We start from the raw sequence: 20,000 nt of genomic DNA, 5'->3' as shown, positions 1-20,000 counted from the left end.
GAATACAAAGCTACAACTGTAGAATTATCCTGGTTAATTATATTCTCACTGATCTCAATAAACAGGAAAATACCTTCCACTTTCTGATCTGGCAAGGATGCACGACATATTTGTAAACTGTTTAGAGGGGACTGTAAAGCACTATGAAGGGGTATATAAGTCTAAATACTGTTGCTATTTTAGGAAATAGTGGCTTCTCTGCAAGTAACGCTTCTCACCAAATGTCCTGTAAATTGTGCCTTATTCTGGAGCATCAATATATAATCAGTTGTCCTAGGAATAGTGGGTTCAAAATCCCATCACTCAGCTATAACATACTGAACACATCTTCAGGGAGATACCAATCATATAAACTATAATTCATCTGAAGATCATATTGCTGAATTCTGAAAAGAATAAAGGGCCATACCAAATGCACCTCAACCCTAAAGCTTTTTCATGTGACCTTCGTTGTTATTTATAAACACATAAGCATTTTTCTTTACAGAAATTACGCATTTGATTGTTTGCCAACATTTGGATACAAGCATGTTCTCTCATTGACAAATGACTCAGAAAGATTCAATGAAATTGTGAAAAAGCAGAAAATCACTGCAAATTTAGATACTCCAGAAGGAGGATTTGACGCAATTATGCAGGCAGCTGTTTGTAAGGTAAAGAAACTATATCTGTGTTTCATGTTGATTTGGGATAAATGAACTAGCTAAATTGCTAGCTTCACCTTAGATCAGAACATCCCACATGGAAGTACCTCACAATGTTCAAGAAGGGTTTAAAAACCTGGCTTTTCCTCCAACTCTTGGGTTAGGGTGGGTGTTAAGCTCCCTGTAGGATTTCATCTGTTTAAAGAATTACCTTTTGCAGATTATGTGAATTGTGGTTTTACTGTTTTCTCTAAAAGCTATATGCTACCCAGAGTCTTATGGAGTTGGGCAGCCTTGTAAAGCCAATAAATAATATTCTGAATTGCTGATTATGTATATCATTTATTATACTCAGACAATATAGTTGACTTTAATTGCTCTGCAGTTTTACTGAGGAGTGGTATTTACTACTTCAGGCAGCAAAATCTGAATACTAATTTTCATCCTTTTATAGAGTAGACCTTGGCATGTTTTTAATCATAAGATAAATCATATTTCGTATTTCTACATAATACCAAAATATTGTATATATTGTTTTATCTCATATTCCCTGTCATCGCTTATTAATGTTTTATTGCAGGAAAAAATTGGCTGGAGAAATGATTCATTACATCTGTTAGTGTTTGTGAGTGATGCTGATTCTCATTTTGGGATGGATAGTAAATTAGCAGGAATAGTTATTCCAAATGATGGAAAATGCCATTTGGATCAACAGAATGAATACTCCATGTCAACTGTTTTGGTAATTGCGTCTTATTTTATTCAATCCTTTCCCATTCTCCAGTCTTGTACATTTCATCGTGTTAGAAATTACATTTATATAACTCCATGGATTATGCCTTTTAAAATATTCTAAAATGAACATAGAAAATATAATTTGTACAAGGCCATTTTCAGATGAATTAGAATAAAATTACTTTTTATCACAGAACTCTATTTCATGCAGGGTTAGGGACATCTCCTCTTTGAAAACTATCCTGCACTACTTTAGGAGAATGGAAAGCAATAAAATCTTTTGCCACCACAGGGACATTAATTTTCTGAATAAGAGGCATTCCAAAACTGTTTTAAAAAGCATCATCTTGTTATATCAAATTGAGATGGCTTCTAACTCCATTCCTATATCATGAATTCTTAAAAGTTGGGGATGTCCTATACTGTATTTCTTGCTCTATTTTTCTGATCCTTCAATACATATTCATTTACATATGAGCTCCACTGCTCAGTGGTTTTCTCGGGGTTTCAAAGAATGTTTTAAAAACACAGTTTATTGTTAGATGAAGAGCCCTCAACATAAGCCATTCCTTGCTCCAGTGTGGATCCTTATCCAAGTGTGATGAAGACACTTTTCTTCACACAGTCTGTTTGAATGAGCACCTCAAATTTGTGAAAGTGTGAAAGTGCTGGATGCAGCCTTTCCCCAGTTCTGTGCCCTGGGCTTCATAATTTTGTGTGGCTGACGCAGATTTATTTATTTATTTATTTATTTATTTATTTATTTATTTATTTATTTATTTATTTATTTATTTATTTATTATTTAAACTTGTATACCGCCCTATTCCCGTAGGGCTCAGGGCGGTTTACAGGGAAAAATTAAAAATACATACATACAAAGTTAAAATCGATTAAAACTAAACTAAAATTAAATTAAGTCCCTGAATTTAAACTAAAACCCCATTAATAAATAATTAAAACCCCTCAGATGAACTCCAAACGAAGTATTGCTCCCTGCCTTTCTGTCTACACAGCTGTATTTATTTATTTGTTAAGCTTCCATGTCACTCCCATCAAAGCCTTTTAATTTCATGATGAAGGTAAAATACACAATATGTAACAAAACAAAAACACCACCAAATAATCAGCAACTTGTTGAGCCTTATCCCACCACAAGGCGCCATTTCTTCAAAAGCAGTAATGAAGATTCTATTCCATTCCCATTTTCTTAAATATGAATTTACGTTTTCCATAAAGGAAGAGTAACCTTTAATTCAAGGGTTAATATTTTTCTTCTGTCAAGGTGAAAAAAGGCATTATGGAGGATCTATCCTTTGATTAACCTACTGTGTGCTGTCTGCCCTCCTGCCCTCAGTATGTGAGTCTTTTATCTGGCACTGTTCACGTGCTTACTGTGCACTTGTAAGTTATTTTTTAACTTAAAGTTGATATATCTCTGTTAAGATGGATTGTCTTTTTTGTTTTTCTCAGGAATATCCAACTTTAGGACAATTGAAAGAGAAAATTGTGCAAAACAACATTCTGTTAATTTTTGCAGTCACCAAGGAACAAGTTCATTTGTATCAGGTAAGGTATCTAAATCTTCCTGGTTTTCACATTCTTCTTAGATTGCCCCTTCAACATGGTGTCTGAAAAATGCTCTGGGATGAAGAGACTGAGGTTATTTGAAGTTGGGCCATACTGTTTGTTGCCTGACGTTCAAGAATTGCTGGGGCTGAACTGAACTCTTGGAAACTCCAAAAGGCTTGGCAGCACTGGCCACAGTCTTGTCCCACTTGAGTTGCGGGGAAGTACACCATCTTGGTGGATTGAGGAGCCAATGCCAAGGCTGGCACAACATGATCTCCATTTCAGCTAGTGACCCAGCCAGCCTGGAAACTGTGGAGGTTTCTGCAATGGCCCTTGGTGTGGGTGCTTGGTTGTGACACCATATCCGGATCCAGTAATACATTGTTTAGTGACTATCTTCTGTTGTTCATCAAGAAATTTGGTTGGCTTTTTTTTGTTTTTACATTGAGGAGAGTACGTTGGACTGATACGGTCCCTGCACATTCCTGAACTCCTGAACTCAGTGGTGTGCTGGTAAATGTTTTAAAAGGAGGTCTGCCAGTTCCATTGCTGCCACTGGGCTGTGCTGCTAGCTGCAGAACAGTTGATTGGCTCACAAGGCGCTCTAGCACAGCTTTGTTCTCAACTGGCTTGAAAATAAGGAGTAGCTCAGAGCGTCAGGCAGGGGGGAGCTGAGGAAGCAGAGGCAGCATTACCAGAAGAACTGTGTATTTCAGCTGAAGTTCTTCCTACTTTTTTTAATGTTACACACAACACAGAGAGGCTTAAAGAGCCGAGTGGCCTTCTAAGTCGAATAAATAAATATTAAGATGAAAGGGATGGATGGTAACCCAAAAATTTATTCAATGTTCTAATCAGAAATGTTATTAGATTCAGAATCCTAATCTCATTGAAGTAGGATAAATTTAGCACGTGTGCAGGTACTTAATCTAATTCCACACTCAATGGTAGCAAACAAAGTGATATAGCAGAAACACAAAAACAGCAGGGATTTTATTTTAAAAAAGGGAAACAAACAAACTATCCAAAGAAAGCAATAAAATGGGAGTTTTGAATACGACAAAACCTGATTTAATGTTCCTGGGAAACAAAAACACCTGGGAACTCTGACGTGACAATAGAAATAATGTAATGTGAAACTGTTCATATAATAGGGGAAGTACAGAGAGATAGCAAAGGGTGTGAATTCCAAAGAAAATGTGATGTTGTGATCAGTGAGTGGTGACTATCTCAAGATTAAATAATAGATAGAGAAAGCCAGAAAGTCCTTATCTAAGAATCTGTCCATCCGTTCTCCACCCCCACCCCCAACCTTTCATCTCTTGCATGGACTGCATTTCCCTTAGTGTTCAGTCATGTCCCAAACAGCTTTCAGAGTAAACTGTCAAACCACATTTGCCCCATTAATAATGCCATGTGCGGCTTACAGCACATTCCTATCCACATCTGTATGAAAGGAGTTTTTGTTGAGTTCAGTGAAACTTCAAGGAAAGTAGATATAATCTTACAGCCTTAGTTAAATCTCCTCAATCTCAAGGCACTGAATAAGACTCACTCAAATGTGGCTCCCAATGTGGATTTAATATAGCTAACGGGGGATGTGTCATACAATTATCTAGTGGCTCCTGGATTTTGTACTTTTAAAAGAATACTAGACAGCCCATGATCCATTGGATCATCTTTTCAAAGATATTTTCTTACCTAAACAGAGAAACAGAATAACTGTAGGTAGGCAAAAAGTTAGTGGGAGTGGGAGTGACTTCCAGCTTTTTTTTATTAAAAAGTTTTATAAAAGTTACAATATAATCCCAAAAACCAACCCACCCTAACCCCCCCTCTCCCTCCCCCACTTCCCAGAGCTGAGTACAGGGTTACAAATATAATAATCATAATCTAACTAACATTAACCAACTATATACGGTAAATAACCAAGTTCGTAATGCGCTTTAACTCCCCTTTAACACAAATACAAGCAAAATAAAAGTAAAAATAATAATAGTAAAAACATAAACAAATTAATATCCAGGTTATTAAACAATACAATATAGAAATAATAATAATACCATGTAATTAAAACTAATAAGAATTCCACTATAATAAACTATTAATAATAATAATAACAATCTAAAATTTACTCATAAGCTAAATGGAACTTTTTAGTCCCATATTTATTCTGAATATAATCTATCCATCTTCTCCAGACCGAAATGTATGTTTCTTGTGAATGATCCTTCAGATAAGCAGAAATCTTAGCCATTTCTGCTAAATTTGACACTTTAAGCGTCCACTCTTCTATAGTAGGCAAGCTATCCTTCTTCCAATATTGCCCTACCAATAACCTTGCAGCTGTTATCAAGTTCAACATCAAGTTAGTTTCTTTAATATCACAATCTGTAATAACACCCAATAAAATAATTGTGGAGTAAACTTTATCTTTCTCTTGAAAATCTTTTGAATATTCCACCAAATTTTAATCCAAAAAGCTTTTATATTTCTACAAGTCCACCAAATATGAAAATAAGTAGTATCCAAACTGCCACATCTCCAACATTTGGGCTGTAAATTAGGATACATACAAGACAACTTTTTAGGATCCAGATGCCATCTATAAAACATTTTATAAAAATTTTCTCTTAAATTTTGGGCCTGAGTAAATTTTACATTTCTAACCCAAATTACCTCCCATGTATCCAATGGAATCGGTTATTGAATATTTTGGGCCCACTTTACCATACAATCTTTAACTAATTCCATTTCCGAATCCAATTCTATTAAAGCATTATAATGTTTGTGAGAAATGAGAAGCAGTTTTTTAGAAAGGTCCCATTTATAATTTTAAAGAAAATGGATGATAAACTGGAGGGATTTTTTTTAACCATTAAGAATAAACCTATGGTATTTGATCCTGGATGGATCAGAGACAATGGTTATAGTGGGTTTATGGGAGATTAGAAGCTGCTTGTGGATTTTCTGTGAATTAAGTACAATAATAGATTGTTAACAGAGGGCTTTGAAGTTTGTTTACCTTTGTTCTTGGAATTACCTGTTGATTGCTTTTTTATATAGTAGATAGATGATAGATCAAAACAGTTGATTGAGAATAGATTTCTACACTTGTGATATTTTTTAATGTTATGTAGTAATTTTGCAAATATAGTTAAAAGTTCATTGACTATGCTAAAGCCTTTGATTGTGTGGATCACAACAAACTGTGGCAAGTCCTTAAAGAGATGGGCATACCAGACCATCTTATGTGTCTCTTGAGAAACCTATATGCAGGTCAAGAAGCAACAGTGAGAACTCGACACGGAACCACTGATTGGTTCAAAATTGGGAAAGGAGTCCGGCAAGGCTGTATATTGTCACCCTGCCTGTTTAACTTATATGCAAAGCACATCATGAGAAAGGCAGGGCTAGATGAATCAAAAGTTGGAATTAAGATTGCTGGGAGAAATATCAACAACCTAAGATATGCAGATGATACCACTCTAATGGCAGAAAGTGAAGAAGAACTAAAGAGCCTCTTGTTGTGGGTAAAGAAGGAGAGTGCAAAAGTTGGCTTTAAACTTAACATTAAGAAAACCAAGATCATGGCATCCGGCCCTCTCAATTCCTGGCAAATAGATGGGGAAGAAATGGAGGTAGTGACAGATTTTATTTTCCTGGGCTGCAAGATCACTGCAAATGGGGACTGTAGCCAAGAAATTAAAAGATGCTTGCTCCTGGGGAGGAAAGCCATGGCAAATCTAGACAGCACACTAAAAAGCAGAGACATCACCCTGTCAACAAAAGTCTGTATAGTCAAGGGTATGGTCTTCCCAGTTGCGATGTATGGCAGTGAAAGTTGGACCATAAGAAAGGCTGAGCGCCAAAGAATTGAGGCCTTTGAACTATGGTGCTGGAGAAGACTCCTGCAAGTCCCTTGGACTGCAAGGCGATCAAACCGGTCAGTCCTAGAGGAGATCAACCCTGACTGCTCTTTAGAAGGCCAGATCCTGAAGCTAAAACTCAAATACTTTGGCCACCTAATGAGAAGGAAGGACTCACTGGAGAAGAGCCTAATGCTGGGAAAGATTGAGGGCAATAGAAGAAGGGGACGACAGAGATTGAGGTGGCTGGATGGAGTCATTGAAGCAGTAGGCGTGAGCTTAAATGGACTCCAGAAGATGGTAGAGGACAGGAAGGCCTGGAGGAACGTTGTCCATGGCGTCGCGGTGGGTTGGACACGACTTCGCAGCTAACAACAACAAGAGTTAAAAGGGGTTATAAATTGTGAACTTGCTTTGCAAGGAGGGGAATAGTATTTATTACCAATGAAACATACTTATTAGTATTCAACCAGGAAGATATTTTATGTGCATGTTTGACATTCTGTTTTATATACTTTTTTGTCTTTGTAGTTATCTATTCTTTCCTTTTTCCTTTTTCTTTTGATTTTGTACTTTAATTTTGGAAATAAAAAAATTATTGGGGAAAAAAAATACAAGTCCCTAAAATGAAGGGATTAATGTTGATATTTTTACCAGAGGCCAAGATGCATATTTATTTTTTACCATCTGTCAGGTGACCTTATATATTTGATCATTTTTTCCTGAGGGAAGGTTATAATTTTATTTTGTAGCAATATGCAGATCTTATTCCTGGAGCTACTGTTGGAAGACTACAGCATGATTCTGGAAATGTCCTCCAGTTGATTATAGATGCATATAAGGTATGTAAAATTAATAAGAGTTGCCTTATTGGGAAAATGGGTGGCATATAAATTCAATAAATAAGATAATACCACAAGTAAAGTTTCATATTTTTGTAATTTTATAAAGAAATTAATTTGGATATAGCATTATTCCCTCTCTGAAATATTGGTTATCTCTAATGTTTTATTAGCAAATAAAAACTCAGACAAAGTCATAAAAAATGTAAAGTATAGATTACAAGCATAGATCACTATGGCTTGTTGCGGGGATCATGGTTAAAAAAAGAGAGTCTTTTCTCTTCATAATATACGATTTTAGCCAGATGCTCCACTAATGTAGTGTATTTACACAGCAATAAGTTTCTAATCCTATTTCTACACTACACATTTATCTTATGACTGCTTCAGCCTAGTCTTTTTAAAAATATGTTTTAGACCAGTTGGTTGAAAGCAGAAGAAAACAAATCTAGGCTGAATATTAGGAAGAATATCCTGATGGTATGAGCTCTTAAATATGTGTGTGTAAAAATGTCAAATTTTAGAGAATGGCTGAATTTTCTGCTTTTCTTTAGAATATACTGATCAGAGGGTGGTCTGGCAGTTTGTTGAACTAAAAATATGATCCCAATTGTCCTTTGCACTCAAAAAAGAGATTCACTTAAAGTTCCTTAAGTGGTAGGGGTTTCCATTTTAAAATTGCTCCAATGATGGAAGCATTTTAAAATTGTGGCAGAAATTCAAGAGGTTATTATTCACAGATGTGTTGACTTGTAAATATTCCACAGAAAATAAGCATAAGAAGGAAGTCTGAATTGTCAAAATATTTGTTATACAGTCTTCTCATATTCCCTTTTCATATTCCCTGAGTCATAGATTTTAGCAAGCATATAAGTACACGCCTTGAGAAATCAAAAACTATAAAGAACATTAATCAAATGTTTGATGTCTTCAAAGTGTTCAAAGTTTACCCTATATAAAATCCAGACTGTCAGAAAATCAAATTATTAAAAATAGCAAGATTGCTACTCCCACATTTTCTTTTACTAAGCAGTTAATGTTCAAAAGAATGCCAATGCATTCTACTCCTGCTTTGTTGAATAAACCAGAATTGATGAGATTCACCCAAAATACCCATAAAACTATGGTTTACAAAAAACAATATGTTCTCACATGGTCCTTGCCAAATAAGTCATATTTAGGCTTAGTACAGTTTATGAAACCATCCACTTTCTCACACATTTGCATGTGTTAGCAGCCTTTATCAGCCTCTTGCCCTCCAAATGGTAATGAAGGTTGTGGGTAATAGAAATTGTATTCCAATACATCTGGAGAATACTAAGAAGACTGATATAAGTATTGACAGTTTTTCTGAGGTTTATACAACATTTTAGGATGAATATTGGAGAATTTCATTTTCACTGTAACTGTATATGTATATATTTTATCAGATGGTATAGATCAGACTATAACAATGGCAACTCATGACTATAAAGGGATGTTATCTGTTCTACAATTATCAGGCATTACTTTTCCAATGACATGGTGTCAACTATTGTGTCTAAGTCACTCAGGTCTGAGATAGAGCTGGAGGTGCTAGGGGACACAGCTGGATTAAATCTTGCTTTCACTGCCATCTGCAGCCATGGCTCTGCCTTTCCACACCAGAAGAAATGCTCTCATATTAAAGTGGGAGAACAGGTAAGTAGATTATGATTTCATCAGTGTAATTTCCCATTGCAAAGCCAATTGCAGTTGGGATCCCTAAATGGGATTTGGCATAAACCTGTGACCTGCTGAGTATTGTATTGGTAAACTCCAAGTCCCAGGATTTCCCTCCATTGGCTATCTTGAACAGGATTGCTAGGCACCAAAGTTCAACAACTTCTGAAAAACTACAAATTGCCTTCCATCCCAGTCTTAATATGGACTCCCAATTGGTATAAATTAGTGGTCAAGAGGCATGGCAAATATTGAGATATTAAAATGCATTTTCATTGAAACAAGCCATCAGTTGGCAGGCTCAAGGCTTCTTCTATGTCTTGCATATTTCCTCCTAGAGCTCAAGTCAACATGTGTGATGCTTCGTTTTCCCTATGAATAACAATTCTCCAAAGGAGGTTGGGCTAGGACAGGGGTAGGCAACCTTGGCTCTTTTATGACTCGTGGACTTCAACTCCCAGAATTCCTGTGCCAGCATGGCTGGCTCAGGAATTCTGGGAGTTGAAGTCCACGAGTCATAAAAGAGCCAAGGTTGCCTACCCCTGGGCTAGGAGATAGTGACTAGTCCATCTTCAACCTTTGGATTTCCATGGTTGAGAACAAGCTAGAGCCCAGGTCTCCCCAGTCCTACTCTAATACTTTAACCATTATACCACATGGATTTCCCCCTTATATTGATCATATGGTCTGTAAAGAAAAGGGAGCAGGGCTGTAGATTACGTGCTAGTTAGCTGCTCCTTTCAAATCAGCTGGAACATCATGATGGAGAACAGCCATTTTCCTTGGATGGAAGGTTTCTTTTTGTTTATTTGATTAGATTTAGGCATCACATGACTCCAGATGACTCTGAGCAGCTGACAATTTAAATCAAATAATATAGAAAATACACGGCACAATATAAACAAACAGAATAGCATCTGTCTGAACAATAGCCTATATACATTGAAACATATTTAACCAGGGAGGGCACACCCACCTTGCCTGAAAGAATAACCAAGTTTTCAAGGCCTTATGAAACATCATCAGAATGGGATCATGAATCTTCGCTGGATCTCATTTCAGAAGGCAGATATCACAACAGAGAAGGTATGGTTCATGGGTCTTGATAGATAACGTTGCTTAATCAATATTAGTGAAAATTCTCCACTGCTTAGAAATGGGGTGGGGAGTTGCTTTGCTTGTAGTTTTACTTTATGGATTGCTTCACTTGAAGTTTCATGGAGGCAAAACAGGAATTCAGTTTGCCTACATACAGTATGGTCACCTAAATTCAGGACTCTAGTAGCACTATTTCAATTAATCAGCATAGATCTGGAAGGGACCTTGGAGATCTTCTAGTCCAATCCCTTGCTCAAGCAAAGACCCTATACCATTTCAGACAGGTGGCTGTCCAGTGTTTTCTTAAAAACCTCCAGTGATGAAGCACCTACAACTTCTGGAGGCAGGCTGTTCCACTGGCTAATTGTTCTCACTGTTAGGAAGTTTCCCCTTAATTCCAGGTTGCTTCTCTCCTTGATCAGTTTCCATCCACTGTTTTTTGTTTTGCTCTCTGGTGCTTTGGAAAATAAGTTGCCCCCTCTTCTTTGTGGCAGCCCCTCAAATACTGGAATACTGCTATCATCTCACCCATAGTCCTTCTTTTCTCTAGACTCGCCATTCCCAAATCCTGCAACCATTCTTCATATGTTTTTGTCTCCAGGCTTTTAATCATCTTAGTTGCTCTTCTTTGCATTTTTTTGAAAGTTAGTAAACCAGTTGTTAAATGAATTTGATTTCCCCATTGACTTTGCTTGTCAGGTCCCAAAAGGGGGGGTCACATGATCTTGGAACACAGTAATGGTCATAAATATGAAGCAGTTGCCAAGCGTCTGAATTTTGATCATGTGATGCTTCAAAGATTGTAACTGTGAAAAATGGTCATGAGTCACATTTTCCAGTGCTGCTGTAACTTTGAATGGTCACTAAACAAATTGTTGTAAATTGAGGACGACTTGTACTAAGGATTTATAAAGTATTACTAACACTTCATGTGATTCTGATTCTATGCCTTTATTTATATTTGTTTACAACCAACAAATTTTATTAAAAGGCATAATTTTGCAGGAGCTACACTTCGTCATCCTCATTCAAGTCTCCTGTGTCAGATGATTTCAGGGAAACCTATGGTTTATGTCCATATATTCAAAGCACTTACACTTCATATTTTATCCAGAAACATTCCAATGAAGGTAAATAGGTCCCTGAGTTGATCTCAACTCCTGAAGACACATCTATGTTATTTTGTTGGCAGCAAGACGGGAAGAGTTGCCTTCTTCCAGCTTCTCAGCTTTGAGATTTTATGCTATAAAACAATATGTCAAACATATCTACCCTATATTTCATGAACGGAGGCAGTTAATATTTCCAAGTTAGTTTATATTTAAATATTTACTTTGTGCATTGTATGCTAAAATGCGGTGGCTCATTGGGTTAGGACGCTGAGCTTGTCGATCAGAAGGTCGGCAGTTTGGCAGGTCGAATCCCAAGTGCCGCGTAACAGAGTGAGCACCTGTTACTCATCCCAGCTTCTGTCAACCTAGCAGTTCGAAAGCACGTAAAAATGCAAGTAGAAAAATAGGGACCACTACGGTGGGAAGGTAACAGCGTTCCGTGTGCCTTTGGCGTCTAGTCATGCCGGCCACATGACCACGGAGACGTCCTTGGACAAGCGCTGGCTCTTCGGCTTTAAAACGTAGATGAGCACCGGCCCCGAGTTGGAAACGACTAGCACGCATGTGCGGGGGAACCTTTACCTTTTTTTTTAATGCTAAAATGATGAAGGGTGTCATTCACACGGGTGCTTTTTCCTCTCCGTTCTTTAGGTCACTTTCAATGTGACTTTAGGTTTAAGCCCTTCAGATTGCAGTGAAGGGAGAAGGAAAGTCCTAATCAAGCCCACTGGTCTAAATGAAGCATTGGAGATTGAGATCCAGCCTGAATGCAGCTGTCATTGTCAGAAGGAAGTAGAGGTGAACAACTCCAAGTGCAACTACGGGAATGGTTCTTTCGAGTGTGGGGTATGTGTGTGTAACCCCGGCTACCTGGGTCCAGACTGTAAATGTAGCGAAAAAGATGCACTGAGTACAGAGTCCTGTAAAAGTTTCCCAGAACAGATTTTGTGCAATGGAAGAGGTGACTGCTATTGTGGACAATGTATTTGCCACCTTTCAGCATATGGAAAAATATATGGCCCATACTGTGAATGCGATGATTTCTCTTGTGACAGACTTAGAGGGCAGGTCTGTGGAGGTAAGTCTGCTCTAAATTGTATTTTCCTTGTAACTACATAATAGGCATACAGTAAGGTATTGAAAGTGTGTATATATTATGCAATGATGTGTATCATGTACAACTGCATGTGGACATGCTGAAGACAGTCTTGATTAAATGGATTCTTTCAGGGAATGGGAGTTCATGCTTCTGAAAAGTCTGATAATCAGAAAGCATATCACTCATACCTTACATACATCATTACACAAATAACCTAATTTGATGTAAGCGTAACCCAATTTAAAGTTAAGTACCTCATCTGGACTGTTCCACATGCATTGGGCTTTCTTTCTTTTTTGGTCATTCGGGGATGATGTACAGATGGAAATTTGGGCTATTCTACCATAAAGTCCACTAAATAAGGATCCATTAAATCATTGTGTATGCGTTTGTGGAAGGGCCACTATGAAATTTCTCAGCATATTTCTTTTGAATTATAATACATTTTTTAAAGAAATCAAGAAATATACTTCTTCATTTTGCTTTTAAACATTTCCAGTTGAACCGGGATTTCTTCTTTTATTGTAAATATTTATTGTTTTAAATAGTTTATTGTATTTAAAATGATGTATGTAAGGTGTGAAGGAAAGGCAATGTTCAAAGATCTAAACCTTCTAATAGACAATATGTTAATGTTTTTTTCTATTGGAAACCATGAAGTATTGTTTGATTTATATTCTTAAGGAAAGCTTTTCTAAATTTAGTCTCCCTTCACCTACCTGTAAATAAACTCCATAGAATCTAGCAGAATTTATTTTTGGATAAACATTATGACAAACTAATAATACAACCATCTTTCTGTGGAATTTATAGGAATATGCCATCATTACAGTGACAAAACACTGTATTCAAATCTTTTCCATGGGGAGGAATTAAAATACAGGAGGGGTACAAAGGTCATTGGGAAGAGAATATAAAATGCATTTGTGCACTGATAAGTAATTTGCAAAATATATTTGGATATGTTGGCTGAACTGAAGATTAAGGATTGAACCTTAATATCCTCTTTTCTCATGTCAGCTCCAAATGCATTTCTCTTGTGGCACTTTGCTAGTAGTGTTATACAACTACTCCACAAGAAACAAAAGCATTTGTGCAGATTTCTTTTGGAAGATCTGAAGTTCTCTGAAGGTTGTGGAATTTTGTTATTCTGAATAAGCAATCACATGAATTAGTCTGTAAACTGTGGGAAAGACCTTAGCTAGCACCAAAGATACTGTAGATGTACCTGAGGTTGGTAGATGGGCTGAAATACAATTCCCTCTATACTGTTAGAATTGCTAACAGTATAAAGCTCAACATCACTGGCTATTTTAGCCAATGATATTTGGAAGGCAAAAGATTGTGAAAGGCTATTTCAGTGAGGCAATGAAACATGATGAGTTCTGTGTTTGGAATAAAGAGTTATGTTTTATTTTCATTCTGTGACTTACTATCTTAGGAGATCTATCTATCTATCTATCTATCTATCTATCTATCTATCTATCTATCTATCTATCTATCATCTATCTATCTATCTATCTATCTATCTATCTATCTAGTCTGTCATCTATTTCTATCTATATCTATCATCTATTTCTATATCTGTATTTCTATCATCTATTTTATCACATCTATCTATATTTCTATCTCGATTTCTTTCTATATCTATCCTGTCATCTGATCTATTATCTATATATATCATCTATCTAGCCATCTATCTCATCTATTTCTTTTCTTCTTTTTATCTATCTATCTATCTATCTATCTATCTATCTATCTATCTATCTATCTATCTCTATTTATCAAGCTACCTACTTACCTACCTGATGAGACGTCTGTCATGCTTTTTACCAATAAAGTACTGTGGGTTTGAAACTCAACAGCTGGCTCCCTACTTTGTGATTCTATGTAGTCCTAACAAAGAACTTTAATATGGTACTTAGTTGGAACGTTTCTTTCCAGTTGTGTAAAATAATGTCTTCATACAACATTCTACAGAGGATTGCTGGCAATTTTCAAGAATTAGGAATCAAAGGCAATGATGGAAGCATTTGAAGTAGGGTTGACTTCCCTATTTTTTTCTTAGGTAATGGGGATTGTGACTGTGGTCAATGCATTTGCCACCATGGCTGGACAGGTGAATACTGTAACTGTACCACAGATACCGAGACTTGTATTTCTAATGATGGCATCATCTGCAGTGGGAGAGGCAAATGTGTGTGTGGAAAATGTATATGCACAAATCCTGGGATTTCAGGCAACGTCTGTGAAAAATACCCTACGTATGATGATCCTTGCAGCTCCAAATGGTAAGCTGTTTCTTTGAGTATGATTAGAAAAGTCTATTTTTGTCACATATCTAAATGTACAATAGGTTTTCAGAGGAACTGAACATTCTTCACTATTTCTATTGGTAATTGTGTATTCCCTAGTCCATTAAATCCTAATACATTTTGTATCCCTTTCATTATGCTACATGCTCTCTTATCTATACATTTAATACATTTGTGTTTATTTACAATAATTTCATGCTGAGGTTCATGTTAATCGTTTTCTTCCTCAATTAGGGTGATTTGACCCTGAAAGGATACTGTAATCTGAGGAATTCCAATGAGGTTGGTTATTAGTGTAAATGTCCAATAATGCATAAGTATTGTGTCAGAAAATGAGAAGTGGTGTAAAGTAGCAGTGTGTATGACCTAACTCCCCAGGCCCATATACGCCTATCAAACCTGGGTTATAAATACTAGAGACCTTCCAAATATTGCTGCTAAACTGTAATTTTTAATCTTCCACTCTTTGAACTTCGGCTTTGACATGCTAATCACTTTCAGCCTGAAAAATATGGCTGGAGAACATCCTGTCACCTGCTACTTACCAATTCAGCAAGAGGGCGTTTTACTTCTTTCTCATACTGGGATTGGCTTCCTCTCTCTTTGTGGACTTTCTAAAAAGAACAAACACAACCCAAGAAGACCTGATGCTTGAGGTCAGAGGAGGATCCACCCACTCCTGCTGTCTTCATCCATGAGGACTTCCCACCTGTTCTTTCTCCAGCAATAGGCAGAAGCCCAGCCACTTAATTCTGAGGACCCTTCAAAGTATGTTAGGGTAACAAATGGCTGCACAAGAAGCCCAAAACCTAGACCCGTTGAAGCAACTACTCTGATAAGCAGCAGTAAAATGAATGGGGTATGGGCCAATTTACTGTAGTCTGTTGCCCAAAGTAGCCTTCAGAAAGGCTTATTCTGTTGTTGCTTTGTCCATGTCACCAGAGGTCTTTTATGCTGAAGATGATGACTCTCAGTGTAGATATTTTAATCTTCCTCTCTAAGCAGTCCTACAGTACTTGCTTTCTTTAAATGCTCTTTAAAGGCTTCATTTTATTGTTGCTGTGAACTATGAAAAGGATTAGTAATTTCATTTTCTCTATGTTAGCAGTTTGATTGCTAGTTACATCCATGATCTAACTGTTATTACTGATTTCACTTGAGCTTTTTCCTCAGTAAAGTGTGAGGAATTGAACCTGGGTCCTTCTTGATTTATCATTAGCTTCCTTATTCTCTGTGTACATTCCCAGGAAAGTTTTTTATTTCTAGTTTGCCAAATTCACAATAATAATTAATCAGACTAACCTTTTTAAATCTGTCTGAACTTTACATTCTCCATCTATATCCAAGCTGTTTTTCCCCCGAAAACATCCGGAAGCATTGGGAACATGTTCTGATACAATTTCAGATATCTATTTCTGTTCAAGCTGAGAGGAAGTTGCCTGGCAGTTGTTTTATAAATAAAGGCAGTTGTTAAATCAAAACCACAAACTTCAATTACCGTATATACTTGAGTATAAGCCGACTCGAGTATAAGCCGAGACCCCCATTTTCACCCCCAAAAACTGGAAAAAGTTCGTGACTCGAGTATAAGCCGATCCGCCGTTCTGCAAGCCTCCGCCGCCAGCAGAGGCTCGATCCGCCATTTTGCAAGCCTGAATACACAGGAATACCCTGTGTGGCCGCGGCTCTCGGGGAAGCCCTGGCTGTCCGCTTCCTCGTTCCACGCTGCCATTCGGGGCCCGCGCGTTCCCTGGGCAAATCGCGGCGCCCAGCAGGCGAGGAAACACGCCCGCTCCAGTCGCCCCCCCTTCCCTCAGGAGACGCGAAGCAAGTGACCGCCCGGAACTTACCGAGGACTTGCGCGCGGCCGAGGCTTCGGTGCTTCCAGGATCGCGCGCACCTCTCCCAAGCCGCCGCCGTCCGGAGACCTGCCGAAGTTTGGGGAGATTTGGGGAGGTGCGCGCGCACCTCCCCAAACCTCCCCAAACGTCAGCAGGTCTCCGGATCTCCGTGCCTTGCCTGCCTGCTTCTTTCGCTCACCCGTGCTTTCTCTCCCCATCGCTCACCCGTGCTTTCCCCCCCCATCGCTCACCCGTGCTTTCCCCCCCCATCGCTCACCCGTGCTTTCCCCCCCCATCGCTCACCCGTGCTTTCCCCCCCCATCGCTCACCCGTGCTTTCTCTCCCCATCGCTCACCCGTGCTTTCCCCCCCCATCGCTCACCCGTGCTTTCCCCCCCATCGCTCACCCGTGCTTTCTCTCCCCATCGCTCACCCGTGCTTTCCCCCCCCATCGCTCACCCGTGCTTTCCCCCCCCATCGCTCACCCGTGCCGCCCCGAAAATGCCGCTGCCGCTCGCCCGCTTGCTCGCTTCCTCGCCCGGGGACCAGCACCAGCCAGCCAGCCCGCCGGCGAGAAGCCCGGCCCGGAGGTGAGGGGAGGGAGCGGAGTCGCTCACCCGTGCTTTCCCCCCCCCATCGCTCACCCGTGCTTTCTCTCCCCATCGCTCACCCGTGCTTTCCCCCCCCATCGCTCACCCGTGCTTTCTCTCCCCATCGCTCACCCGTGCCGCCCCGAAAATGCCGCTGCCGCTCGCCCGCTTGCTCGCTTCCTCGCCCGGGGACCAGCACCAGCCAGCCAGCCCGCCGGCGAGAAGCCCGGCCCGGAGGTGAGGGGAGGGAGCGGAGTCGCTCACCCGTGCTTTCCCCCCCCCCCATCGCTCACCCGTGCTTTCTCTCCCCATCAAAGATTCTTGGAAGTAATGGTTGGAAAAGTTTGCAAGTCTTTGGGAAAGTTCAAGAAGTGAAAGGAATACCCTCCTCTTGAAAGACCAGATAAGGCAGACAGGGAGATGAAGAGTTCAACCGAGTTTCCTCTTTTGTTCAGGCATCTGCACCCGCTGCTTTTAAACTCGCCTGGCGCTGCAACGGCACCCGTTTCCCCCGGCGAGTTTTCCCTACCTGGCCCCTGCAGAATCGCGGCGGCGCCCCCGGAGAAGCCTACCCCGAGGCTGCGGCCGATTTTTCCTTCTCCTAGACTCTGCCGCCCAGAGCGTTGTTTCTCCCCCTCGTGCGTGCATGGGATGAGGCGAGAAACCAACAGCCTGCGTCCGTCTCTCTTTATGTATATTTCTGTATATATCTTATCTCGGGATCTAGACCTTTCGAAGGAGAAGGGGCGGCTGGAGTTCGTGAGTTGCTGTGGGACCCAAGGGTTGGGGGAAGAGAGATGGGAGGGAAAAGGGGAGAAACCTGCCGCTGGCTAGTTCTTTGTCTGATCGGGGAGCCTGAACAAAAGAGGAAACTCGGTTGAACTCTTCATCTCCCTGTCTGCCTTATCTGGCTTTTTGAAACGCACCACCGGCTGCTCCGTCCAGAAGCCCAGATTCGGGAGGGCTGCTTGGCTTCCACTTGAGCCCATCTATGTCCGCGGGCCCCCCCCCCACTACCCCTAGACCTCCGCCGCCGGCGGAGGCTGGATCCGCGCTCCGCAGCGGCAGGGCGCGGATCCAGCAGAAAGAAGCAGGCAGGCAAGGCACGGAGATCCGGAGACCTGCTGATGATTGGGGAGGTTTGGGCACCTCCCCAAACCTCGGCAGGTCTTCGGATCTCCGTGCCTTGCCTGCCTGCTTCTTTCTGCTGGATCCGCGCCCTGCCGCCGGCAGAGGCTTGCGGAGCGCGGATCCAGTGTGGGGGGGGGGGAAAGCCCTTTAGCAGGATTTGCCTGCATGCCGGCGGAGGCTGGATCCGTGCTCCACAAGCCTCTGCCGGCGGCAGGGCGCGGATCCAGCAGAAAGAAGCAGGCAGGCAAGGCACGGAGATCCGAAGACCTGCCGAGGTTTGGGGAGGTGCCCAAACCTCCCCAATCATCAGCAGGTCTCCGGATCTCCGTGCCTTGCCTGCCTGCTTCTTTCTGCTGGATCCGCGCCCTGCCGCTGCGGAGCGCGGATCCAGCCTCCGCCGGCGGCGGAGGTCTAGGGGTAGTGGGGGGGGGGCCCGCGGACATAGATGGGCTCAAGTGGAAGCCAAGCAGCCCTCCCGAATCTGGGCTTCTGGACGGAGCAGCCGGTGGTGCGTTTCAAAAAGCCAGATAAGGCAGACAGGGAGATGAAGAGTTCAACCGAGTTTCCTCTTTTGTTCAGGCTCCCCGATCAGACAAAGAACTAGCCAGCGGCAGGTTTCTCCCCTTTTCCCTCCCATCTCTCTTCCCCCAACCCTTGGGTCCCACAGCAACTCACGAACTCCAGCCGCCCCTTCTCCTTCGAAAGGTCTAGATCCCGAGATAAGATATATACAGAAATATACATAAAGAGAGACGGACGCAGGCTGTTGGTTTCTCGCCTCATCCCATGCACGCACGAGGGGGAGAAACAACGCTCTGGGCGGCAGAGTCTAGGAGAAGGAAAAATCGGCCGCAGCCTCGGGGTAGGCTTCTCCGGGGGCGCCGCCGCGATTCTGCAGGGGCCAGGTAGGGAAAACTCGCCGGGGGAAACGGGTGCCGTTGCAGCGCCAGGCGAGTTTAAAAGCAGCGGGTGCAGATGCCTGAACAAAAGAGGAAACTCGGTTGAACTCTTCATCTCCCTGTCTGCCTTATCTGGTCTTTCAAGAGGAGGGTATTCCTTTCACTTCTTGAACTTTCCCAAAGACTTGCAAACTTTTCCAACCATTACTTCCAAGAATCTTTGATGGGGAGAGAAAGCACGGGTGAGCGATGGGGGGGGGGGGAAAGCACGGGTGAGCGACTCCGCTCCCTCCCCTCACCTCCGGGCCGGGCTTCTCGCCGGCGGGCTGGCTGGCTGGTGCTGGTCCCCGGGCGAGGAAGCGAGCAAGCGGGCGAGCGGCAGCGGCATTTTCGGGGCGGCACGGGTGAGCGATGGGGAGAGAAAGCACGGGTGAGCGATGGGGGGGGAAAGCACGGGTGAGCGATGGGGAGAGAAAGCACGGGTGAGCGATGGGGGGGGGAAAGCACGGGTGAGCGACTCCGCTCCCTCCCCTCACCTCCGGGCCGGGCTTCTCG

General features: G+C 41.3%; 1 protein-coding gene across 1 annotated transcript in view; it reads left to right on the top strand.

Moving 5' to 3' along the window:
* ITGB6 (integrin subunit beta 6) overlaps positions 1-20,000 on the top strand; it is a 47,677-nt gene that overhangs the window by 13,591 nt on the left and 14,086 nt on the right. Inside the window, exons 5-11 of the mRNA XM_081314460.1 lie at positions 488-653; positions 1,225-1,386; positions 2,851-2,946; positions 7,571-7,660; positions 9,206-9,340; positions 12,223-12,649; positions 14,739-14,961. Of these exons, the coding sequence (XP_081170586.1) occupies positions 488-653; positions 1,225-1,386; positions 2,851-2,946; positions 7,571-7,660; positions 9,206-9,340; positions 12,223-12,649; positions 14,739-14,961 (1,299 nt within the window). The remainder of the gene's footprint in view (positions 1-487; positions 654-1,224; positions 1,387-2,850; positions 2,947-7,570; positions 7,661-9,205; positions 9,341-12,222; positions 12,650-14,738; positions 14,962-20,000) is intronic.

This window comes from Vipera berus, assembly GCF_964194415.1.
Source record: "Vipera berus genome assembly, chromosome: 1".
In the NCBI taxonomy this organism is placed as follows: Eukaryota; Metazoa; Chordata; class Lepidosauria; order Squamata; family Viperidae; genus Vipera; species Vipera berus.
Note: the sequence above shows the minus strand (reverse complement) of the source record. Positions and strands in the feature narration are given on the sequence as shown.